General features: G+C 42.0%; 1 protein-coding gene across 9 annotated transcripts in view; it reads left to right on the plus strand.

Annotated features, from left to right (window-relative positions):
• Positions 1-2,956: 2,956 nt before the first annotated feature.
• PFKP (phosphofructokinase, platelet) overlaps positions 2,957-26,467 on the plus strand; it is a 99,520-nt gene continuing 76,009 nt past the window's right edge. For 5 of the 9 annotated variants that reach the window (XR_011556920.1, XR_011556921.1, XM_070729169.1 and 2 more), the window contains exons 1-2: positions 2,981-3,349; positions 19,926-19,999. Coding sequence is in view for 5 of the 9 variants with exons in the window: in XM_070729169.1 (XP_070585270.1) it covers positions 3,268-3,349; positions 19,926-19,999 (156 nt within the window). In the remaining 4 variants the exon portion in view is untranslated. Of the gene's footprint in view, positions 3,350-4,555; positions 5,078-19,925; positions 20,000-26,467 lie in introns of those variants that run through there. The other 4 variants (XM_070729168.1, XM_070729174.1, XM_070729170.1 and 1 more) reach the window with 4 other exon arrangements.

Below are 26,467 nucleotides of genomic sequence, written 5' to 3' on the forward strand. Positions count from 1 at the left end.
AAGGTATGTTGGATGTGTTCGCTGCCTTGAATTATTTGTAAAAATAATAAAGTGGGATATAAAACAAATGAACAAAAATGATTCATGTGAATCCATTTGTGGTGGATTATAATTCCAGATTTGATGGCCAAGACTAATTGTGATACAGTCCCACAACTACTTAGTTCAAGGTAGCAGGATGTATTGGAGCTGCCCTAAATTCAGTGAAGTACATTATTACATGTAATTCTTTGCAAGTTTGTATCCATTGAACATAGACTGAGTGTTAAATAACAGGATGACTATCTTGTTATACTTTCAGAACGTTTTTCAGGTTATCTCTTTGTGCCAGTAATTGCTATATTTAATTAAGGTGAAAATAATTAAATCAAGATGCTCAGTCAGTGCAGTGAGTAATTCTAAGCACGTAGTAGCCTGGATGCTTTCTTTTGAAGGTTTTAAAACTCCTGTTTTACCCATGAAAGCTAGCTAGGGGCAGTCAGTCTCTCTCAGCCCCACCCTCCCTCACAGGATTGTTGTTGAAGGGAAAAGAGGAGGAGAAATATATGTGCTGGATATATTCGCCATCCTGGGTTATTTGTAAAAGTAACAAAGCAGGATGCAAATAAGTAAGTGAATCAACCATTCAAAAATATGAAAATATTATTTATAGTTGCATAACAAGAATAAGGTTTACTTCAATGGATTGGAAGCTCTTCCAAATCTGATCAAGAAAATGACTTCTTAGGCTGCTTTGTGTGTATTTGGAATCAGGGATCACACAATGTCCTCAAATCTTGCTATTTACCCACATTTACTGACCCCTCGCATCCTGGACACAAACTGTTTCAACTCCTACCCTCAAAACATCGCTACAGAGCACTGCACACCAAGACAACTAGACACAAGAACAGTTTTCCCCCAAACACCATCACTCTACTAAACAAATAATTCCTTCAACACTGTCAGACTTTCTACTAAATCTGCACTTCTATTCTACTAGTTTTTCTCATCATTCCTTTCACCCATTTCCTCCCATGTTGACTATGACTGTAACTTGTTGCTTAAATCTTAAGATTTTTATTAATATTGCTTCTTCATTGCTTATTTGACCCCTATGACAATCATTAAGTGTTGTACCACATGATTCTTGACAAATGTATATTTTTTTTTATCTACGCTGAGAGCATATGCATCAAGACAAAATTCCTTGTGTGTCCAATCACACTTGGCCAATAAAATTCTATTCTATTCTATTTTATTTGATGTACTTATTTTGTGTACTACCTTTAGGTTTACCGCATGATTCTTGACAAATATATTTTTCTTTCATGTACACTGAGAGCATATGCACCAAAGACAAATTCCCTGTGTGTCCAATCACACTTGGTGAATAAATTATTCTATTCTATTCTTTTAAAAAAAATATCTTTATCAAGTTTCTACATATAAAAATAGAAAGAAAAGAAAAAATAAACAAACAAAATATAGAAAGAAAAAAAAGAAAAAAACCAAGAAAAACAGATAAATGAACATATAAATTTGAACAACATATAAAACATATACACTTTTATTAGTGTTCTTTATATGCGCATAAATGTAGTTATTTGCTTATCATCGATTAATATTTTCTTTCACTATGTACATTTATTCTATTCTATTCTATTCTATTCTAGACTATATTGCAAGTTTCCAGACAACCAATAGATGGCAGAAAAGCTTTTATGAGGTTGGAGTTAGATCTCCATTACCATCTAGGATTATGGCAGATAGTTGCAACTCAGATTTGATAGTCCCAAATTGTTAGTTTTTGAAGTATATTTTGTACATAGTTTAGCCGTCTATTGATATAAGCCAGAGACATTAGAATGTGGGCCATCTGAATTGATAGATCTATATTTCTAGGTTAAGTAGAGATCTTTATGAATGATGGATATAAAACATGTTTTTCAAACTTGGTAACTGTGAGATAGAATAGAATAATAGAATAGAATATAATAGAATTCTTTATTGGCCAAGTGTGATTGGACAGACAAGGAAATTGTCTGATGTATATGCTCTCAGTGTACATAAAAGAAAATATAAATTTGTCAAGAAATATGTGGTACAACAGTTAATGATTGTAATAGGGGGTCAAATAAGCAATGAAATAAAAATCTTAGGATACAGACTTCAACTCCCAGAATCTTAGTCACCATTTTTTAAAAAAAACCTACAATGATCACCCAATAAGGAGAGAATACCCTTCCATTTTCAATAAATTATGGAAATAAAGTAAAATAAAAATGGTACCTAATCCGATTAGAAATGTAATCTGTTCCTTTTAGTTTTGGCGGTTCTGAAACCATCGGATTTCAAAAAAGCTGGTTTGTGGTTTATCATCCATAAAAATGATAATGTTGTGTACAGGATAAAACAACAAACAATTTTAGCAAGGTATACACACCATGGTGCACTATGGTTCACTTGTACAGAGTTTGATGCACATTCTACACAATAGCTTCTGAATTTGCTTTATGCTCGCCTCCTTCGAGATGTGTGGACTTCAAATCCCAGAATGCCTAGCTAGCAGGGCTGCTGATAATCACCCTGGGAGTTGTAGTCTTACCGGGTGGTTACCAACGTCGAGCTAGGCAGATTGATGCGCTCAATGTTCTGTGCAAAGCAAGAACCGGTCGTTATGCAATCAACTGCGGTGGCTTAGCAAGATGTACGAAAGTAGCCACAGCAGCTGATCCAGACGTGTTTTACACACGCACCGGCTGAATTCCCTACAATAGAGGCAGAGCTCAGGCAAGCGCAAGGTGGAGCATTCCTCCGGGTTAATTCTCTTTCTTCCAGGAACCTTGTCCCCTCCTGCCTGAGAAATCTCTCGCAACCTACCGAAGGCTTGCAACCCCTTCGTCCCGCCCTGACCGCGCTTCACTATTGGCCGCCTCTCCTGCCTGTAAGAATTACCGACTGACCCTTTCTCAAAAGGGAAGGCGGAGCCAAGCCGGCTGGGCTTAGCGCTGTCAACGGGCGGCTAAAAGGAAGGGTTCGCCGCAGCAATCAGAAGAATTGCGCAGAGGGTAGGGGGAGCCTCGCCTCGCATCTCTCGGGGGCGGCTTGCATGATTTTTTCCTTTCCTTCCACGATACAGGCAAGAACCAAATCGTGTGCAAAGTCAAGATCCAGAGCGTCAGCGTGCGCGCCGGGCACAGCCCCGCAGTCCAAGACACCTCGCCGCCGTCTTCTCCTCCTCCTTCGCAGAAACCGGCACCCTTTCGCACACCCGAAGCCTGCAAAATGTCGCACAAGAAGCTGTTCGAGGACCTCTCGGGAAGAGGCAAAGCCATCGGAGTCCTGACCAGCGGCGGCGATGCTCAGGGTAACGAGCAACCAGGCGGAAGGCTTGTGTGGGGGGGGGGGGGGGGAGATTGGGTTTCGGGGCAAAAAGGTAGGGAAATCGCGGGTGCCATGCGGTCGGGGATGCTGGTGTTGCAGGCTAGGCAGAGCTTATTTTCCGAAGCAGTGGGAACGGGCTGCTACTGGAATTTTAGCACCCATCACTCCTGGCGCATCAGGAGTTGGGGAAGAGGCTTTTCTCCAAGCCGTCTCTGCCAAAGTAGGGGCTTTCCTTGGAAATAGCACGGAATACGCGGCCTTCTCTGGTCTGCTAAGCACCCACGGTCCTTGTGATCCCCAATTGGGGATGCCGCTGGTGGGGAAGAGGAGAGGGGGCTAATCTCCCTTGCAGCGCTGAGGAAAGGGCTGCCTTCAGAGCGGAGCATCGGGATGGGGCCGAGGGCTGCAGAAATGAAAGCGGGGGGAAATGAAAGACACGGGATTCACTGAGTCATGAATAATCCAGCCTTGATTCGGTTTCTGAATCTTAAAAAAAGATTTCTGGGGCGGCGTACGAGTCCAGAGCGGTCGTGACGTCGAGGCTATAGCTCCTTCTCGGCTGCTATTTGCAACAAGCGGCCAAAGTTTGCCAGAAGGAAGCTGAAATCCACAGCGCACAAATGGACCTCGAGGCTCGAACGTGCTGGGCGACACAGCGCGTCCTCGCCCTTGCCATGAAGGGTGACCTCCCCCAGGGTCCCTTAGCCCTTGCCCTGAGAATGACGGGAGTGTGGGTGGGGGAGTTAAAGTAACCGGCAGGGTTTCTGCACAACGGATATCGGAGAGAAAGTGGACTGAGACTGACAGCCTTTAGCCTTTTTCTTCGTTTTATTACACCATTTTTTGAAAAGGATGATGAGTGCCCGCAGGCATTCGGGATGCGAGTAGTACTGTTAAAACCTATCGGATCGATCACGTGCTCCAGGGAGGAATGCTTCCTCACTAACGGGCGTTTGACTAGGGTGTTTATCCGAATTATTGCCCGGTTGCAATTTTGCGTGATAAGGCTTCCGCACCCTATCCTATCCGTGAATAATCAAAGTGGATAATCCAGCGAAGCAAAAGTGGTTCGCGGAGAAGCCCGTGGCCTGTAGTCCCACACGTGTTCTCAGCGTAGGAGAGGCATTTCAGTTCAGCCAAGCGCCAATTTCCTCCGGGAATTTTGCTTGACTATTTTCGGCTGGTCTGATTTTTTTCAAACAGATTGCCAATTCCCGCCGCGTCATCCTTTCACACGCTACGCTGACACGCTGTGTTGGCCCGTTCCCACGGATGAAATTGGCGCCACTCAATGGGGAGGCCTATTTAAGATGCTCGCCCTTGGATATGCTACGTTAAAGACGGGCTTGCGTCTACATCCGCTTTATCCTTCTGGTATTCGCTGACTGATAATGACGGCGCATGGAAAGAAGCCAGATGGCACGGGAAGGCAGGCTGGTAGTGGCTCATGCCTCCGAGATGTGGAGTGTGCGTGCGTGCCCGGAGGACCACAAGTCGCTCCCTTCGCCTCTAGTTTAACCGGCCGAGAGGAAGGAAATCGCCCGCGGTGCTTAAGCACGTGTGCGCTGCTTTCAGGAAACGGCAGGAGATGACTCCTACGATCGGTGGAGACAGCACCAGTAGCAACAGCAGCTCTCTCCGAATTGATCAAACTGCCGGGATCCAAGAGGATTCCGAAACAACAATTCGCCGCCCCGGGCATCGTGCCCAGGTGCGAAGGTTAAGCGCGTCCTTGGTTGCCGCTAGGGAGGGGGGCGCTAGTGGGCATATAACGCTCCAGCGACGAGGCGGCCGAGTGTACTGTTCTGACGTCACGCTCTAGCTGCAGGCTGGGTCTGCTTTCCTACGCTGTTTTTTTAGCTCTGATTTTTTTCCCCTTGACCGATTTGGTTTGTGGTTGGAGCAAACAAAGAGAAAGGGTGAATAATATAAGAATCGGGTGTGTGTTTAAACCAGTGGTTCTCAACCTTTCTAATGCCGCAACCCCTTAATACAGGACCCCCAGAACCAATTCTCCCAATAGAGCTTTAAGCTGATTGGCAGGAAGGTCAGAGGGACACCCCCACTGTAAATGCCTGATTGGTCGGATTGTAAAAAATATGTTCCAAGGCGCCAGAATAGAAGCTTTAGTTCCTAACACTATGGGGAATTTGTCTTTTCCAGAGGTCTTAGGTGACCCCTGTGAAATGGTTGTTCATCCCCAAAGGGGTCCCGACCGCCTGGTTGAGAACCACTGTTTTAAACAGTAGCTTTGCTCTTACTCTTGCAGGAAGAAAACCATTTCTCTGAGCGAGTGCAGAGTGCATCCCAACCATTATTTCTAGGATAGAAGCATTTAGATAAAGTTTACCACACCTAATTCTGCAGTTCTGATGTGGCAGCTATGAAAAAGGAGTTTGACTGGGCCTAACTTCTAAGCCATGGTTTAGGATGCAGGAGGTTCTGCTGGCAAATAGTGGATTTAGTCCTTCCTTTGTACTTTCCCATTGTTGTGCAAAGAAAATCTCTAAAACTTTTTAAAAAAAATTTTCCAGGAAGTAGCTCTAATTATTTAGAACTTGGCACAGTTCTACCTTGGTCTTGAATAAGCCTGTGCCTGAGAGAGAAGACAAAAAATTTTTTTTTGTTATAATTATTATTAGTATTATTTTGGGGCATAGCCTGATACATTGCTGCATTCAAATAATCCAATTTCCTTCTACTACACTCAGCTTGCCTAAACAACCATTTGCAAATGGCTGCATTTATCTTATAACCATGAGTCAGAAGAAAAGCCAGAAAGAAAGTTTGCTTTAGTTATGCTTGCAGAGCTGAAAGTTGGACTCCAGCCTGCTTTATTCCCTTGATGGGCGGGGAGAGGAAAAGCTCTCCATCCCTTTTAAAGACTTTGAAGATTTCTTCTGTCTGGAGGGCCATCAAAGGTATCCCTCTGGGTAAAAGACACATGGGGAGAAGGCATCCTGGTTTATTATTCTGTGCAGAACCCAGCCCTGGGAAAATAATCATTGTTTTCTATTAATATTCCATGAGGAATGTGTATCTTCAGGGCTCGCTTTTTGATCCCCAGTTAAAAGGTCACAGAGACAAGGTAGTGCCCAAAGAGATTCTGGTGTGGAAATGTCTGAGTGAAGGTTCAAAAAAAAGCTGAAAGGAAATTGTGTGAAGCTACTTAGCTGAACCACCAGATTTCCTTTTTCTGGACATTGGCCAACCACAATATTTGGGAGGATGTGGAGGAAATACTTCAACTTTGTTTCACTTTCTTCCCTCCTCCCTCCCATTGTTTACAACTAAAGAAAGTTGGCCTTGTTTGTTCCACAAAATTGCTATTTTAATCGGAAAGCAAAGTATGAAAGTGAAATGAAATTCAAGGCTTCAGTTTTGGGACTCATTGCAGCATACAGTTGACATATATGTGTGCATGCACGCATTCATGAGAATGCACGTGTACATAATCCCTACTGGATTTGGGGACTGGCCTCAACAAGCTTAGACTTGGTTCGCACATGCTTTTGAAATGCAAACCTGAATTATAGAAGCATAATTGCCCTGTTCCAAGCTGGGAGAAAATAGCTGGAAATATTATTATTATTATTATTATTATTATTATTATTATTATTATTATTATTATTATTATTATGTCAGTGCAACACAGCAAATGAGATCACTATGCTGGATTTCATATTTCATCACCAGTCGGGCACTTCCCAAGCACCTAGGACTGCGTGATGTAGCGGCAAATTATGTTTGCTGATCCCGGTAAAGCGGCCTTTTGCAATTGACAGATGGAGTTTTTGTCAATTCCGATGGTTTTCAAATGTCCGCTGAGATCCTTTGGTACTGTGCCCAGCGTGCCAAGTACCACTGGGACCACTTTCACTGGCTTATGCCAGAGTCGTTGCAGCTCGATTTTTAGATCTTCGTATTTCACTAATTTTTCTAGCTGCTTCTCCTCAATTCTGCTGTCTCCTGGGATTATTATTATTATTATTATTATTATTATTATTATTATTATTATTATGATGATGATGATTAGACTTGTATGCCTCCCTTCTCCAAAGACTCAGGGCGGTTCCATTACATTAAAAAGCAATCAATTAACTCATAACATAACATTTAATGGTCAGAGAAGGGGGGCATGGTCTAGTTACCCCATGCTTGGTGACATAGATGGGTCTTAAGGCTCTTGCGGAAGGCGAAGAGAGTGGGGGAAGTGTGAATCTCTGGAGGGAGCTGATTCCAGAGGGTTGGGGCCACCAAAGAGAAGGCTCTTCCCCTAGGCCCCACCAGACAACATTGTCTGATCGACGGGACCTGGCGAAGGCCAACTCTATGGGACCGAATCGGCCGCTGGGATTTATGCAGCAGAAGGCGGTCACATAAGTAAAATGTAGGCTGGCTACAAGGAAAGTAGGTCTCTGTTTATCTGGTTCCCGAAAAACTTCAGTGATAGCAGCATGTTTCTGGGATGGCTGACAAAATAGCTGAGTGAGTAAATGGATTTTTTATAGGGTTCTGGGGTTTGGTGATTCAGATGCTGGGGTGGGGGTTGTGCAGTGCAGTAAGCCTTGTGGTCAGTTAATCATATTATGTCCTAAAGGTCATGTCCTGTCTTTAGAATTTGGGTGGGGGAATGTAGATTCTTAATCCCATCAGCTCCAACCTGTTTATGAATAGGCTGGCTTGGATTTCTGTAAATGGATCCTGAATGGAATGCTCCAGTTTTCTCACTAGATACAAAAGTATCTCATTCTAACAACTTAACAGTTGGAGTAACCCCTTGGTGTGTTTTCCTGGTAGTGAAGAGGAGTGAATGATTTGATCCTAGAAAGTCTTCTTAATGGGGGTGAGGATGACTTCCTACAAAGCTATGTTCAAATAATAGTTCAAGCAGTATCAGATTTATTCACTGAGACCCTTTTCAGCCCTGGTTACTCTGTGATACATGGTTGGCCTTCTGATAGATTGTAGTCTTAACCAGGTGTTCTCTAAAATTTTGATTGTTCAGATAGTCCTCAAGTTCTGACTGTAAAGGAACCTACCCCATCATGGTTGGAAATTGGGCTAGCCTTAAGTAACAACCAGCTTTCCTTGCTCTTCCCAGTGTATTCATTAAATGAATATGCAGGTCGTTAAGTGGAGCATGGGGTGTTTTGGATTGGGGAGATCCCGGGAGGCTTAGTGCAAGAATAAGCCCACCTACGTTTCACCCCAAGAGTCCTCTTCACACCAAGATCTGCTATGGCAGTGATGGTAAACCTTTTTTAGTTCCCATGCCAATTTTTGTGTGTGTGTGTGTGCTAGCATGTGTCCCCCTGCACCTGTGTGCTTGACCCCTGGCCATAGTTCCCTCTAAGCTGAGCAGTGAGCAATCGCTCACTTAAAAATCATCATCAACTCAGAGTTTTCCAAACCTGCCCAGAAGCCGAGAGGGAAAGAGTGAGAGGGAAGGAGAGAGAGAGGAAGAGAGAGAAACAGATAGAAAAAAGAGAGGAAGGAAAAGAGAAAGAAAAAGAATGGGAGTAAGGAAGAGAGAAAGAAAATCAAAATCTAGTTTGAAACTGGCTCAACTATTTAAGTGGCATTTTGATATTGATAGAATTGCCCTATTATGAGCTCACTGTTATAGACACACAGTACAGTATTTTATTTTGAAATTCTCTGAGGCAAAACAGGGTTGTTTGTTTTTTTGTTTGTTTGTTTGTTTGTTTGTTTATTTATTTATTTATTTATTTATTTATTTATTTATTATTTCTGTGCCGCCCAGTCCCAAAGGGACTGCCGCTCAGACACTATACTTTTCCACCCCCACCAAAAAAAAAATTAGAGGGAACACTGCCCCTGGCATGCACAACCCAAAAGCCAGCTGGCCAGTGGGAAGCACATGATGGGGTGATAGCTCGTGCACCTGCAGAGAGGGCTTTGCGTGCCATTTGTGACACTTGTGCCATAGGTTTGCCATCATGGGGCCTTTAGTTTGTATGCTATCAGTTACTAATTCAAGATCTTTGCTGAAAGTATCATTTCTAATCTTAATGTCTCCCACCTTCTACTTACGTTATACATTAACTTAAATATTACAGCAAAAAGTAACAAGCCAAATGCTATGCATCAATATGTCCTTTGTTGTGCTGTTCTCCAGCTTGAGGCAGGAGGGAAAGTGAAAAGGAAGAATTGCTGCTGAGACATTAGGGGACAAGCTCATGCCTGTTTGGAAGTGCACTAACCAGGGAGCACTGCCTCCTTTGGAAATGGATAAAAGCGTGCATGTGAATACAGTGATCCCTCGAGTTTCGCGATCTCGATGTTCGCTAAACGCTATATCGCGAGTTTTCAACCCGGAAGTAAACTCCACCATCTGCGCATGCGTGCCCTTCCACGCATGCGTAGATGGTGGAGTTTCCCCGCCGGGCAGAGGCTTCCCTGGGTCTTCCCCCTCTTGCCCCGGTAAGGCGCGAGCAACGGCGTGGGCGGGTGGGCGGCACACGCGCGGGGAAACCCCAGGGCCGCTTCTCAGCTGAGAAGCGGCCCCAGCAACAGCGCGGGGGGTGGGCAGCACGCGCGCGCGCGGAGGAAACCCCAGGGCCGCTTCTCAGCTGAGAAGCGGCCCCAGCAACAGCGCGGGGGGTGGGCGGCACGCGCGCGGACAAGCAGCAGCAGCGAGGCGGCGGGGAAACCCAATCTTCGGCTCCTCGCTGCTGCTGTGGAAATAAAAACACCATCTGCGCATGCGCAGATGGTGTTTTTACTTCCGCACCGCTACTTCGCGACAAATCGATCATCGCGAGGGGTCCTGGAACGGAACCCTCGCGATGATCGAGGGATCACTGTATTCCTATAATAATGTTGGAGAACTCATGCATCTTGACTTCAGCACAGAAAGTCCTCCACAGAGATTACCAAACAAGTTAAATTTAGGCTGATTGTCTTGACCTTGAAAGGGTTACATGTCAGATTCCAGAATTAAACCCAGCGTACAGTACTCGTCCTTCATTCCTCATAGAATGAAGAATTGGAGAGGATCAGTACTTCCATTAAATAATAATACTTGAATACCATCAGCATTGTTTTAGTCAATTGCAAAAGACAACTTCACTTGGAACAGCTTACGTCCTGCAAGGATATGTTTCATGTCATCTAACAACAACATCTCTCTGACATGTTCCAGGTCCTTCAGAAAGTCTCATTGGATGCATAAAAATGCCCAAACTATGCCACAAACACTGTACTAATAATTATTTTAATGAAGAGGTGAAGAGGAATGCCTTTTTGATTTGTAGATACTGAATTGGATGAGATTAATAGTTAGTGTTAAATTCTGTTTAATAATCCAGAAGAAAGAAAGTTTAGTACGGATGAAATTTGTAGGATAAAAAATAGCAGACACCTGCAGTCTTTTAATTTGGGAAACACAAATCAAAGGCATAAGTAGAGACTGGGGGATATTCTCTTTAGAAAATGATACTTTCAGCAAAGATCTTGAGCATACAAACTAATAGAGCCATGATGATGAACCTATGGCACACGTGCCATAGGTGGCATGCAAAATCCTCTCTACAGGCATGTGAGCTGTCACTCCAGCATACACCTCCTGCTGGACAGCTGGTTTTTGCATTGTGCACGCACAGGGATGGTGTGCATGCTAGGGGTCAAGCATGCATGGGGCCACACATGCATAGGGTGGGAGAATGCAGGGGTCATGCATGAATGTGTAGGCGGGGTGCACATGAAGGGGGAATCACATGGACATTGCATTATAACATGCGACAACAAAAAGGATAGCCATCACTGTAATAGAGTAATGTGAGTTGAAAGAACCCAAATGTAATTTTAGGCAATGTAATTAGAAAATCATCCTTCCACTGTCTTTTGTTTTAGTTGGGCCCCACCTCAAGTCTTGCCTTGTGTTCTAGATATGTATCATTATTGTTTTCTGAGAAAATGGAAGGGGTTTAGAGAAAGTGGGGAAGAACAAGATAGAACATTTAAACAATCTTGGAAAAATATTACACGTAAGAAGATAAGGGCCTCCTGTTTCTCTTGGCAGCACAAAAGACATGGAATGGGGAAATCTAAGTGACAGGCAATTGATTGAACGTTGGAGGGAAAAAAAATACCCCATAACTTTCTAACAGAGCCAGTGTTGCGGTAAAATCAGTCACCCAGGAAAATGTTATGCCAGTGATGGCAAACCTATGGCACAGGTTCCACTGGTCTGGAATTAAGTTGGCAGCCTGTGGAGCTCTCACATAAAAGTGGTGATACATGTACCATCTTAGGAGCCTCCAGAACTGTTCACGCTGCTGCATTCTGGACTAGTAGTAGCTTGCAAATATTCTTGAAGGGTAGCCCTGTGCAGAATGCATTACGTAATCTAAATGAGATGACCAGACATGTAGGGCTTCGTTATTCAAGAAATGAATAACATTATTCAAGTCATTCTTGAGGAATGACTCAGAAAATTGGACCTGCTAAAGGTAAAGTTTTCCCTGTCAGTCACGTTCAATTCTGGGAGGTGGCACTAATCTCAGTTTCTTGGATGAGGGAGCCAGCATTGTATGATGATAGTTTGTGTGGCCACTGTGTTGCCTTCCCACTGAAAATGTACCTATTAATCTACTGCTGGGTGAGCAACTGGGTGGACATTATGGGCAGCTTTAATAAAATTGGTCAGAGAGAGGAAGAAATGCCATGAAAATTGTTGTGGTTCAGCCTGAGTCAGATGAAAGACCAGCTGCGTCTCTGCTGGCTCCATGCCCGGGGGAGGATGAGAGCGGAGAGGAAAGTGACGAGGAAGAAAGGCCTGGGAGCCCTGGGGAGGGGCTCTCTCAAGCCAGTAGCTTGGATTCTCTAGAGTCTCTGGAGTCATTGGATGATGAAGCACAAGCTATCATTAGTATGCGACAGAGACGCATAGATCAAAGGAGGAATCAATTGAAGAAATATTATCAGCATTGAATGAGGAACACCCGGGGGTTGGGTGTGGTCCTCATTAGCAGGGAAGGGTTTATAAGGCAGGCAAACTCTTGCGGCAGCGTGGAGTGTTATCAGAGTGGAGTTGTTGTAATCTGCATTGTCTCTCAGCGTTTCTGTTCCTGGCTCGTGGCCCAGCAGTCTTGAAGACCCGTGGGAGGTGTATATCTGTTATCTCAACAGCCTCGTCTTGGCATCAAGGATCCTGTGTTTCTGTATGAACAATTGCCTTCATGTATCTATCTGGAGTTCCAGTGTTTTCCTGATTTGTAAGGACATTTTCTGTTGGCTTCTTTTCTCTTTACCATTATAAAACTGTGTTTGGATTCTACCGGTGTGTCTGGCTTATCTTTTTGGGTTGGTCATAGCTTCCGGAGTGAACAAGACAGAACAGTAATAAAGATGCCTCCAGGGTAGATGCTCATTTTAATTGGTGATTACACCAGGCAATCAAGACCACAAATCTAGAACAATAGTGAATATTAATTAAGTACAGTGAGAATACTAAAAAAAGAACACCATAATCCTAACAAGCAATTTCTCCTCCCCCCTGTTGAGTGGGAAGAGATGCTGTTGTTATTTTTTTACACCCCCCGCCCCAGATTCTATGACAAATGTATTAGAGCAAGAACATTGCTCACACGTTTCGAATTCCATGTGGGAGTTATAAATTAAGCACCTGCACCCTGGTGATTTACAAGATTATTTTATCTACAAAGATGTTTGGTGCTGTTCCTGATGGAATAGATGGAATCTATGGTCCAAGCTGCTAAGATGTTTTCTTCGCATCTAATCAATACATTTTCTCGATTCATTTAATAACATGAAGTGTTTCCAGGAGCAGCTCTGCGCCGTCATGATCAATCAATAATAGCAACTATGGTTAGCGTGATTTTTCAGCCATGTGAACATTGAACTACAAGCTGGGTAGTGAAATAATTTTTGCCTGAAAAAGGTGATATAATTCAAACAGATGATACTGACACGTTGAACTTGGTTGGTTGATATTAAGAACAGCCATCTTTGAATTCAGTACTTTATGTTTGGTTTTTATAATCAAAAAGATGCATATTCAAAAACCCATCTGCTGTTCAGTTCATCTGAGAATGGGAGATGTGAACAGGGCATTATTCAGGCAGTTTAAATCAAATGCAAATTATAAATCTGTGATAAGAAAATTGCTTGAGAGAAATGTCAAGTTACAGAAGGTGCAGAAAAGAGCAACCAAAATGATCAGGGGTCTAGAAACCAAGACTTACGAAGAGAGACTGCAGGAACTGGGCATGGATAGCCTAGAGAAAAAGAGGGCCAGAGGGGACATGATAGCAGTCTACAGGTATACGAGGGGTTGCCACAGAGAGGAGGGGATCACTTTATCCTCCAGGGCACTGGAGGGCCGGATGAGGAACAACGGCTGGAAGCTGACCAAGGAGAGATTCAACTTGGAAATAAGGAAGAACTTCCTGACAGTCAGAATGATCAACCAGTGGAACAACCTACCAGCGGACGTTGTGAACTCCAATACTCTGGACATTTTTAAGAGGAACTTGGACTGGCATTTGGCTGGGATGCTATAGGGTTCCTGCTTAGGCATAGAAACATAGAAGACTGACGGCAGAAAAAGACCCCATGGTCCATCTAGTCTGCCCTTTTACTATTTCCTGTATTTTATCTTACAATGGATATATGTTTATCCCAGGCATGTTTAAATTCGGTTACTGTGGATTTATCTACCACGTCTGCTGGAAGTTTGTTCCAAGGATCTACTACTCTTTCAGTAAAATAATACTTTCTCATGTTGCCTTTGATCTTTCCCCCAACTAACTTCAGATTGTGTCCCCTTGTTCTTGTGTTCACTTTCCTGTTAAAAACACTTCCCTCCTGAACCCTATTTAACCCTTTAACATATTTAAATGTTTCGATCATGTCCCCCCTTTTCCTTCTGTCTTCCAGACTATACAGATTGAGTTCATTAAGTCTTTCCTGATACGTTTTATACTTCAGACCTTCCACCATTCTTGTAGCCCGTCTTTGGACCCGTTCAATTTTGTCAATATCTTTTTGTAGGTGAGGTCTCCAGAACTGAACACAGTACTCCAAATGTGGTCTCACCAGCGCTCTATATAAGGCAGGGGGTTGGACTTGATGACCCGCATGGTCCCTTCCAAATCTAACAATAAATAAAACAAAATAAATACATTTTAAAACAATATTAAACTTCCGATGACAGCAGAAGTTATAGCAACATCACAGTGATATAGATAGTGCTTAGTTTAGGATCACAGGATGCCCTACATGGCATCAGGGCGGAATACCTATGGTCCTTTTGCCGCATGAATCCTAGCGGCCAGTTAGGTCCCACAGAGTTGGCCTTCTCCAGGCCCCGTCAACTAAACAATGTCAGTTGGCAAGGCCTTAGGGGAAGAGCCTTCTCTGTGGGGGGCCCAGCCCTCTGGAATCAACTCCCCTCGGAGATTCGTACTGCCCCCACCCTCCTCGCCTTCCGCAAAAGGCTCAAGACTCAGTTATGTCGCCAGGCTTGAGGCGATTAGATTCTTGCTCCAATGAATGGACTGAGAGAAACTGATTGAATGGGAATAACTTGGTTTTTCTTTCTCTCTCACTTTCTCTCTCTCACTTTCTTTCTCTGTCTTTCTCTCTCCCCACCTTTCTTCTCTCTCTCTTGTTCTCTCTCATATACCACGCCGGCAACAGAGAGAGAAAGAGAGAGAGAGAGAGCTGAGAGAGAGCAGAGGATGGCTTGCCGGTCCGCAGCCCCCTGGATGAGCGGCCCGCATGGCCCCAGCGCCAGACTCCGCCTCTGCCTCTGCCTCCGTCTGGCTCTCCAGCTAAGAGGCAGTAGCCACGTCCATCCCTTCGCCTTCCACAGCGCCTAGCGCCCGGCCCCACACCACCTCCACCTCTTGGTAGCCCACCTGACCTCTACCTGCAGGAATGGGTGGTAGGGTGCTGTGAAGGGCTGCACTTGAAGGCTGCCATGGCGCCATTGTTTTTGTCATGGTGCAAAGCTACGCAGTCCCGGATTGCTTGCTTCTCTGGCCAGCAAAGCTGGCTGCCCAGGAAAGTGGCACACTTTTAAATGCGTGCCTTTCAAACGCGCCACTTTCCTGGGCAGCCGGCTTTGCTGGCCGGCGCAGGAAAGCGGCATGTTTGAAAAGCACATGTTTTAAAAGTGCGCCGCTTTCCCATGCAGCCGGCTTTGCTGTCCAGCACAGGGCACTGCTCACCTTAGTGATCTTAGGCAAGAAGAAGCAAGCGATCCAGGACTGCATGGCTTTGCGTCACTTCAAAAGTTTCTCTGTGGGGGTTCCTTGGGTGAGGGGGAAAAAAGGGAGGGGGGCAGGTGTGGAAGTGCTGACTCCGCGGACCAGTGCATCATGCCCCATGGCCCGGTATTGGTCCACGGCCTGGCGGCTGGGGACCCCTGATCTAAGTGGAATGTATTGGATTGGTTTATGATTGATTCCATGACTTTGCAGGTGACCCAAAGAGATTGGTCTGTAATTTTCAATGTTACTTGGATCTCCTTTTTTGAAGATAGGGATGACTGTGGGTAATGAAGGTAAGGAATTAGAACTGAAGGATTTTTTTTTTTAAATTATGCTTAGAGGTTCAGCCAAGGTTGTTGAGAGCTTTTTTAAGAAGCATGCACATAGTCCATCAGATCCAGTAGATAGAGATGGTTTTTGGTGGCGTAATGCCTTTCTAACATTATCTCCTATAATATTGATTTGTATTAGATCGTTGAAGTTAATTATGGTATGACTAGGAAATATTGGGCATGAGCCATTGCTGTTTACAAAGACTGAGCTGAAGAATGTGTTAAAAAGGTCGGCTTTAACTATTTCCTCATTAGAGTCTTTACCATTCGGTCCTTTAAGGTGTGGGGTGGATCTTGAGTCTTTCAGTTGGTTGTTTACACAGTTATAGAAGACACGTGTGGATTTTGTGCGTAGAAGATTTACTTCTTGATGGGTGTGATAATGAGTGCATTCAGTCTTTATTTGGTGACACAGATTTTTGTAGCAAACTTTTAAAGTTTGCAATGCAGCTTGTTTTATTTTTTTGCCAAAGAGATCTTTTTTTGGATTGGCACTCCCTTATTTTTATAGGTAATTTATTTTTCTTGGTTTTGGTGATTATACGTGGTACATATAATTTAATGATTCTTGGATTTTGAGCAAAAATATATTGTAGTAGTCTCCGGCAGTATTGCAGCCAGAGAATAGTGTATGCCAATCAAGAGATGAGAGATCATCTCTGATATCATAGTTGGCTTTTTTAAAGTTGTAATTGGTTATCCCATCATTGAGTTGTTTTCTGTAAGGACATATTTGAGACAAAGGTCACATCATGTTATGGTCACTGTTGGAAAAGGATTCTTTTATTTGTAGTCTATATTGAGTGTAAACTGTTGCAGAAGAGGAGATCAAGACAATTGTTGAGTCTACTATTGTTTGTTATAAGTAGACCTAGCCCTAGACTGATAATAGGATTGTAAAGAGTTGAATGTATGGGTTCAATTGTACATTCATTTAGGGTCCAATTTATATGAGGTAGGTTCGGTCACCAAGAAATATAAGAGGATGTGGGTAGGAGGCTGCCCATATTAGTAGTGAAATTAACTTGTTCTCATGTGTGATGTCGTAATCAGGGGCTCTATAACACAGTAGGAAGTGCAGTGTGGTATTTAAGGTCAGTTCACAGATGATAGTTTCTGGAAGATCGAGTTCATGTTTAACTTGCAGCTTTTTTAGGTTCAATGATTTCTTATAAAAGATTGCAACTCCACCTCCTTTATGGGTTTCGTCATCAGATCAGTAAACATGATAGTCTTTTACTGTGATAATGGAGTCAGGGAGGGATGTGTTTAGTCAAATTTCACAAATTTCACAGATAAATATAATGTTGAATTTAGCAGTTTTTAGTAAGGGGAGTTCAGATATTTTGTTAATGATGCTTCTTGAATTCATTAGTTTGCATTTAAGATCAGCAGTGGTTGATATTCAAGAAGTAAGGGACATGCATTCTTAGTTTTGGTTTATGGGGTGGTGATTTCAGTTGAAGGTGTATTGGAAGTTTGGATGGTTTTGGGTGATGGTGGGTTGAAGGTTGGATGGTGAATTGCAGGTCTTGGATTTTATGCAGCCAGTGTGGTAGTCGAGGTACATAATAATAATAATAATAATAATAATAATAATAATAATAATAATAATAATAATAATAATAATAATAATAATAATTATTTATTAGATTTGTATGCCTCCCCTCTCCGAAGACTCGGGGAGGCTCACAACAGCAATAAAAACAGTATAACAATGGGACAAATCTAATAATAAAATATATAAAACCCCCAACAATTAAAAACCATACAGCACATACACACCAAATGTGAAATATAATAAGCCTTGGGGAGATGTCTTAGTTCCCCCATGCCTGGCGATATAGGTGGGTCTTGAGTAACTTGCAAAAGACAAGGAGGGTGGGGGCTGTTCTAATCTCCGGGGGGAGTTGATTCCAGAGGGCCGGGGCCGCCACAGAGAAGGCTCTTCCCCTGGGGCCCGCCAAACAACATTGTTTGGTTGATGGGACCCGGAGAAGACCAACTCTGTGGAACCTTATTGGCCACTGGGATTCATGCGGTAGAAGGTGGTTCCAGATGTATTCTGGTCCAATGCCATGTAGGGCTTTAAATATTACATATCGTTTTGTCCTTGGTCTTGAAGTTTTTTGAGATCTGCTCAGAGGTGGCAGGAGAGGGTTTGTTGTAGTATGGATAGGTCAGGTTTTGAGTGAAGTTCTTTGCGATTGGAGTAATTTCTGTTATTAGAGTTTATAGTATAAATGAATTTTCATTTATAGTATATAAAGGAGTTTATAGTATAAATGAATTTTCATTTGCTGAGTTCATTTTTGCAAACCACCCTACAAAATTGTTGAGGCACCGAACCATCTCTATATTTAAATTCAGGGCCATCTCTAAAAACTTAAATTGTTTCTTAGGCGGGGAATTTTGATGCAATAATGTTGCGAATCAAATTCAAGTAAGTTCTACTTACTGCAAGTAGATTAGGGGCAGAGAACCCCTAATGTATAAACAGATTCAAATCCAACCTACTGTGCTTCTTGTATTTTCCCTGAGTGTGTTTCTTCGCTCATTAGAGACTTTGTACATTCCTTACATTCTTTCCTTCCTTGTGATTGACCTACATTTTTTTATTTAACTAGGAAGAGAAGGATTGCTTAGACAAGCTAGCTCTTCCTATTTATGTCCCCATGAGTTGCAAGGAAACAACCCCCCTGCTCTAAGCACCGTTAGATAATTATTCCCCACTTTTATCTTAACTAGGTGCCTAATGCCTACCAGACACTTTCCAAAATAGTTAATCTTTACTAATATGTAACCTTCCCTTGCTGATTAAGCAACACCATGAAAATGAGGGGACAGATTGAAGGGTCATAAAGTTTCCACAAAATGAATTGATTCCATGGAATGTCCTTGTTCTATTTTAGTTCATGGTGGGTAGTCTGGGAAGAATTTCTCAGAAACTATCAACCCTGGGATTTCAGTTATAAATTTTAATTAATTGGGATTATGCTATGTTTTCTGCTGTGTACACGTTCAGAAACGTTGAAAACCAGGAACACCTTCCCACAGAAATTGATAAAATATGAGTCTGAATTGAGAAATGATCTCTCTGTCTGTAATAAACAGGCTAATAATACATTGAGGACTACCTGCATAGCAGTACATACAATTGAAGAAATCAAGTCTAGGGCAAGGAATAGCTTTTGTTGCAGGGTCAGCCAATGAACTGATATGTGAATGGTTGATTTGAAACAGGTTTTTATTTTTCTATCCATTTGTCCATACCAAACTATCTGTACCCCCAATTACTTAGTAATTGGCTGTGATAAATTTTTATGATACTTTTGAACTGGACTTTTCTGTTAGATTGTTAATGGGTTTTTGAGGCCGTGTTTATTACCTTTATCTAATTATTTATTTTTAAAATATTTTTATATCTATCTGTCTGTCCGTCCGTCCGTCCGTCCGTCCGTCCGTCCATCCATCCATCCATCCATCCATCCATCCATCCATCCATCTATCTATCTATTTATCTATCTATCTATCTATCTATCTATCTATCTATCTATCTATCTATCTATCTATCTATCTATCTATCTATCGTGTACAGGAAAGTAGTTTATATAAATTACTTATGTTATAAGTAAAAAGTAATGATAAAAGAGGACAATAGGACAGTAGGACAGGGAAGGTATGCACTTATGGCTTATGATGCTCCTTACAGACCTCCTAGAAATGGGGAGAGGTCAACTGTAGACAATCTAAGGTTAAAGCTTTGGGGGGTTGAGGTTGATAGTGTTTATTTATTTGTTAATTAATTGATACTTACATGGATTAAATATTGATGATCATTTAATTATTTATTAATTATTTGATTAGTTTGATTATGTGATGGTTATATTTTAATGTATTATCTCATACATTTCCAGGTGATACTAGATGATAACCGCACTTCTCCATGTTTTTTTTCTTCTAGGTATGAATGCCGCAGTCCGTGCAGTGGTGCGCATGGGGATTTATGTTGAAGCGAAAGTGTATTTTATATATGAGGTTAGTGTCTACTATTATTGTTCTGCAGAAGCTCTGATTATCACCAGAACCTGGAGAGAATAATCTAGCAATCAAAATGTATCATGAAAGAGAATGAACTGGGAAATAATCTTATTGTCTGTCTGACTTGCAGCCCCATAGATGTTTAATATTAATGTATTGGGGGGGGGGGGAATTGAACATAGTGCAGAGAAGTAAAGAAAGCAATATATTTGTTTGCTTATTTATTTATTTGTTTGTTTTTGTTTGTTTGTTTGTTTCATGTTTCTTTCTTTGTTCATCTAACTTATAAATCTGCCCATCTTCATAGGCAAGTGACCCTGGCTGATACATCAGCAACAAAAATATAAACTTCTAAAATCATTAGCTATCAATTATTAAAAATATTTTTTAAAGTATGTACTACCCTCCAAAATATTAGGAACATAGGGAATTTTTTTCTACTTTCTCAGTTCTTTGTTATTTCTGTCCCAAAGTTACCTAGGATGACAAACCACAAGCTTTCCAAATTTTAAGTTATGAGTGTTTTCCAGCCCTGCTTGGAGGTACCAGTTTTTAACTTAGGTATAGCTTCTCCCATGATGTTGCTCCTTTTCCAGAGTTTATTTTTTTAAAGTCAATCCTTTATTATTTCCAGCTGAGGTAGACTTCACTGTCAAGTTCATTGTACTGTTTTCCCTTAACAATAGCATTTATATACCGCTTTATAGCAGTTTCTAAGCAGTTTACAGAGCCAGCATATTTCCCCCAACAATGTGGGTTTTCATTTTACCATTCTTGGAAGGATGGAAGTCAACTCTGAGCTGGTCAGGATTGAACTCCTGGTAGTGAGCAGAGTCAGCCTATAGTAGTGCATTCACTGTGCCTTTAGGCCAAATTCACTGGTACATACAACAATTACACTGGGAGAACCAATTGATCTCATTCCAAAGACATCATAAGATAGAGAGGAAGAAAATCCACCTACCCTTAGATAGGGCATGTCCTATCTAAGGTAACCATTATAGGTAACCTTATAGGTAACAATTTCCTGTCTTTATTTAAAGATTTCATCCCCACATTTCACACATCATCTTTGAAAGGCAGGCTGACATAAAATCCAAGCAAATCTTGTTGAGCTGAATCATTAAAGTTGATGGGAATCTTAATATAACCACAACGTTTTTCAGCCACTCGGAAGAAATTTGGGAAAAATATACATATGATCTTGAATGGGGTTCCAAAGACATTTCCTTCAGTAATCCCTCTCAATTTATCTGAGGCAATTTATCTATTTATTAATTTTATTTATTTAGTTTTTATCCCACTTTTATTGTTTTTATAGATAAGGTTTGCAATGCAATCCTAAATTGCATTAATGCAGGGATACAATTTGGGACTAGGGAGGTATTAGTACCATTCTATAAAGCCTTAGTTAGACCCCACCTAGAGTATTGCATCCAGTTTTGGTCACCACTCTACAAAAAAGATATTTTCAGTAGAGAAATTGCAGAGGAGAGCAACCAGGATGATTAGGGAACTAGAAACTATAACATACGAAAAGTGGTTGCAAGAACTGGGCATGAACAGTCTTGCAAAGAGAAGGACCGGGGGGGGGGGACATGATAGCAGTGTTCCCATACTTAAGGGGCTACCACAGAAAGGAGGAGGGGTCAGGCTGTTTTCCAAGGCACTAGAAGGGTAGACAAGGAATAAACTGACCAAGGGGAGATTCAAACTAGAAATAAGGAGGAACTTTCTGACAGTGAGAGTGATCAACCAGTGAAACATCTTGCCTATGGACGTTGTGAGAGCTCCAACACTTAATTTATTTTTGTCAAGTGCGTATTGGCAATATACATAGATATAACATTGTTTATTTACATAAATTGGGTACTGATAAGAGGGAACATTAGGGCAGGGACAGTAGGCACACTGGTGCACTTATGCACGCCCCTTACTGACCTCTTAGGAATTGGGTTTTGTCAATAGTGGACAGTCTATGGGTAATGTTTTGACAAAACCACAGTGTCGGGTAGTGAGTTCCAGGCACTTGAGATCTTCAGGAGAAAATTGGACAGCCACCTGTCTGAAATGGTGTAGGGGCTCCTGCTTGAGCGGAGGGTTAGACTCAGGGGTTGGCTGCTGCCTGGATGGGGTGGGACGCAGTGGGGTAGCAAAAATGGAGCTCCACCCCAGATCACCCAATTTGCAATGAAAGATGTTGAAAGAAAATGTAGGGCGTCCTGTATATGCCACGCCCACAGTGTGGTAGTAAAAAATTTGGTAGCCCTTCACTGGTTAGACTGGATGACCCGCAAGGTTCCTTCCAACATTAGTAATCTGTAATCAGTAAATAGAATTAAATACGCCTTCTTTCTATTTTCCCTACAACATCAACTCTCTGTCAGAGAGTAACAGGCCCAAAGTCATCCAAATGGCTTTCATGCCTAAATCTATCTATCTATCTATCTATCTATCTATCTATCTATCTATCTATCTATCTATCTATCTATCTATCTATCTATCTATCTATTCGATTTTTATGCCGCCCTTCTCCTTAGACTCAGGACAGCTTACAACATGTTAGCAATAGCACTTTTTTAAAACAGAGCCAGCATTATTGCCCCCACAATCCGGGTCCTCATTTTACCCACCTCGGAAGGATGGAAGGCTGAGTCAACCTTGAGCCGGTGATGAGATCTGAACCGCTGACCTTCAGATCTTCAGTGGCCTGCAGTACAGCACTCTACCTGCTGTGCCACTCCGGCTCTAAATTTATTATTTATTTATTTTATTAATCAGATTTGTATGCCGCCCCTCTCCGTAGACTCGGGGCGGCTAACAACAATAATAATACAATGTAAACAAATCTAATATTTAAGTTAATTTAAAAAAACCCACCAATTTAAGAAACCAATCATACGTACTGACATACCATGCATAAATTTTATAAGCCTAGGGGGAAGGGAAAGTCTCAATTCCCCCATGCCTGATGACAGAGGTGGGTTTTAAGGAGCTTACGAAAGGCAAGGAGGGTGGGGGCAACTCTGATATCTGGGGGGAGTTGGTTCCAAAGGGTCAGGGCCGCCACAGAGAAGGCTCTTCCCCTGGGTCCCGCCAAACGACATTGTTTAGTTGACGGGACCCGGAGAAGGCCAACTCTGTGAGACCTAACTGGTCGCTGGGATTCATGCGGCAGAAGGCGGTCCCGGAGATATCATCTTTATCTTTCTTTCTCTCTTTCTTCATCTCTATCAACTCTTCCTCTCAAATACCTGGAAGAATGCTATACTACTATCTGCACTGACTCTTCTGCTAGAATATTTTAAGGAGGTTTTAATGATGGAAGAAAAGTGAAGGGGGCTGTATTTATTCTGTTGCTTTTAATTTACTTCGTTTGCTTTTTTGTGCTATTTTATCTTTAGCCCAATTAATATTGTTTTATTTTTTATCATTCCTTAAAATTTGGTCTATTTCTGTAATATAATTTCTGTAGTTTGTAGCTTTTTAGCTTTTGTGCACTTCCTTCTTTCATTTCCTTTTATTGTGCCTAACCTCTTCATATAAGAATATCTGTTTTATTTTCAACTACTCTCTGTTCCACATTATGTTAGGAGTTCTTCATTGCAGGTAGGTTTGCCTCCATAAACCTCCTGTTAGAATATTGAGAATAATGCCGAATATTTCTGTGTATCAGATACATATTCTATGCATAACAGTAATAACTATACTCAGTTATCAAACTTCTTTATTTTAATTGTTTGGAGTAGTTTGGCAGTCAAACGTTCCCTGATTTTGCCAATGAATGTCAGCTTTCTGTTGAAGTTTAATGAATCCTTTAATCTTTAATAAGAGCTTTCTAGTTGAAGAACCTTCGAGAGCTCTTAAATAGAAATTGGACATTTCCAGTATTGGTTAGCACAGCTTCTCCCAAAATATTATTTCAAGATATTTTGAATGTTCCTATGCTGTCTTTTCCTCTCTCCGTCTTAAAAAATGCATAGGAAGAAAATATTTTATAAACTATTTCATTGAAAAGACTGGAAATATTTAATGGACACTTCCCAGAATTAGTGTCCTCTTAAAAATCTACCGTACCTCACTACTGTGTCTCTTATTCTGCTCTCAAATGAGGCACTGCATGTATTTTTATAGTTGGCTGTTGAACTTTTAATTGAATCTTAATATACTGTATGTGAAATAGAATCTTGCCTTCTTGGAATTAAGTTGGAGCTTTGCTGATTCACGCGCCCTTAGGACGTAGACTGCCAAATGGCCTGTATGCAGAGTGTTATCTTTAAGCATATTATTGGAAATAATTGCCTGAACTAAATGCCGGTATGTAGAACTCTCCTTAAAACTCTGCAGGCTAAAAGAGATCTCTTGTGGGCCCAAAGCAGCTGAAAATTAAATTAAGAGCCACTTCCCATCTTACTTGAAAAGTTCCGGAGCTAATAAAATATTCTGTGATCATATTTTTTAAAATCAAAATACATGAACACTGGCCTTGCACAAACCTATTTATTGTCCACCCAGTCCTTTGCGCCTTCCTATCTGCCTGCCTACTACTGTAACTCTTTTGTCTAAGAACAGCTCTGCAAATCCTTGCCAGGTTTCTCAATCCTTTGACCTATTGCCAGAGCATTCCCGGCTATTTTTTCAGTACAGCACGATAGAGCTGAAAGCTTTTCTTCAGTTCACACCTCTTGAGCAGTTTTTGCTTAAGAGGAAGACACCATATTTTGGCGTATAAGACGCACCTAGATTTTAGAGGAGGAAAACAAGGAAAAAAAGTATTCTGAACCAAAAGGTTGAGTACTATATTACTTAATAAAATGCCAGTGTAGCAGAATACTTTTTACAACCATGTACACTTTTTATAAACTTCAGATTTAACAGCTTTAGACTTGTGGATGTCAACTCCCAGCATTCCTCCTCCAGTTATGCTAGCTCAGGAATGGGAATTAAAGACCATAACTCTTAAATTTGCCAAGTTTGAAGATCCCTGCACCCCTTAACCCCAATCCAGGGATCTTCAAACTTGGACAGTTTTAAGATTTCAACTCCTAGAATTCCTCCTCCAGTCATGCTAGATGGAGTAATTAGAAGGCAAAAACACCCCTGGTTTTGCAAAGAATGCCCCATTTTTTGCCCATTTATTTTCTTCAAAAATGGGGGGGGGTTTGCCTTTCACCACCCCCTGGGAGCACTCTTCAGGCTTTCCAAACCTTCTGTGCATCGCATTTTTGTGAAAAAATGGGACTTGGGCAGGACTTTGGGAGACTAAAAATGACTGTGTTTGGTGTATAAGAAGCACTGACATTTCCACCCTCTTTTGGGGGGCAAAAAACTGCATTTTTTACTCCGAAAAATATGGTACACTTTTATTGATTTATTTTTTAATTTATTTTCACTTACTTCAGGTTGAAGAACTCAATGAATCTAAGGCTGTTTGTTGCCAGCCCTGATTTAAGTACTGCGGGAACCAGTTCTCCCCTTGCCAACAGTAGATAGTTTGGGTGAGATTTGCTATTTCGTTAGTGATATAGCATGGAATTGAACTAAATGTGTCTACTAGTAGATACTGTTTAAATTGACAGAGGAATATATTTGTGGCTCAGGGTTAAAATACGTGTTCCTTGATGCTCTCTGAAGCTGGTGGTTTTCTTACAGACATTTTATTATCAATCTCTAGGTCAGTGGTAGCTAACCTTTTCCAGACCGAGTGCCCAAAGCTCATGTGTGAATGCACACATGCATGCACTTGAATGCCCAAAATTCAGCTTGTGTGCATCCTTGAACTTGTGTGCATGCCCTCATGCACCTCGCCCATGTGCGTGCCCCTTGCATGAGCCATGCCCCATGCATGCACATGTGTTGCACATGTGTCTCTGCACATGCTCTGCCCATTTCACATGAGCAGCAGAGACCTAAAGACAAAGTGGCCAGTGGGAGGTGTGTGTGCATGCATGGTGGAACTACACTGGGGTGATGGCTCACATGTCCTCAGAGAGGGCACTCCATGCCACCTCTGGTACACATGCCATAGGTTCTCCATCACGGCTCTGTGTAATATCAGTGCTAGTGGGGTTACTAGTCTGGAAATGAAACTCTGCAAGAAATCCACCATGCAACAAGGACCTCACTGTGTTTATATGTCTTCTCTCTTGGTTGTATTGAAAAATCGGCTAGTCATGGTTTTAGCAAAATTGAGAACATCCCCTTATCTGTCCAAAATGTTATTCTGTGGTTGAAGTCATTTCATCCTCTTTGTGCTTCAAAGTGACCCAAAACATATCAGAAACATGTTTGATTTGCACTTGTCCATACACACAACTGCACCTCTTAATTTCAAAGTTGATCCTGACTGGATGGTGGAGAATTTCATGTTGTACAAGTCAGGGGTGGGACCTTTCCTACCGGTTTGGGGTCATGTCAGAAGTGTGAGTATTGCACTTGCCAAGCTCGCGTGCCACTCCCAAATTA

This window comes from Erythrolamprus reginae, chromosome Z (assembly GCF_031021105.1).
Source record: "Erythrolamprus reginae isolate rEryReg1 chromosome Z, rEryReg1.hap1, whole genome shotgun sequence".
Lineage (NCBI taxonomy): Eukaryota > Metazoa > Chordata > Lepidosauria > Squamata > Dipsadidae > Erythrolamprus > Erythrolamprus reginae.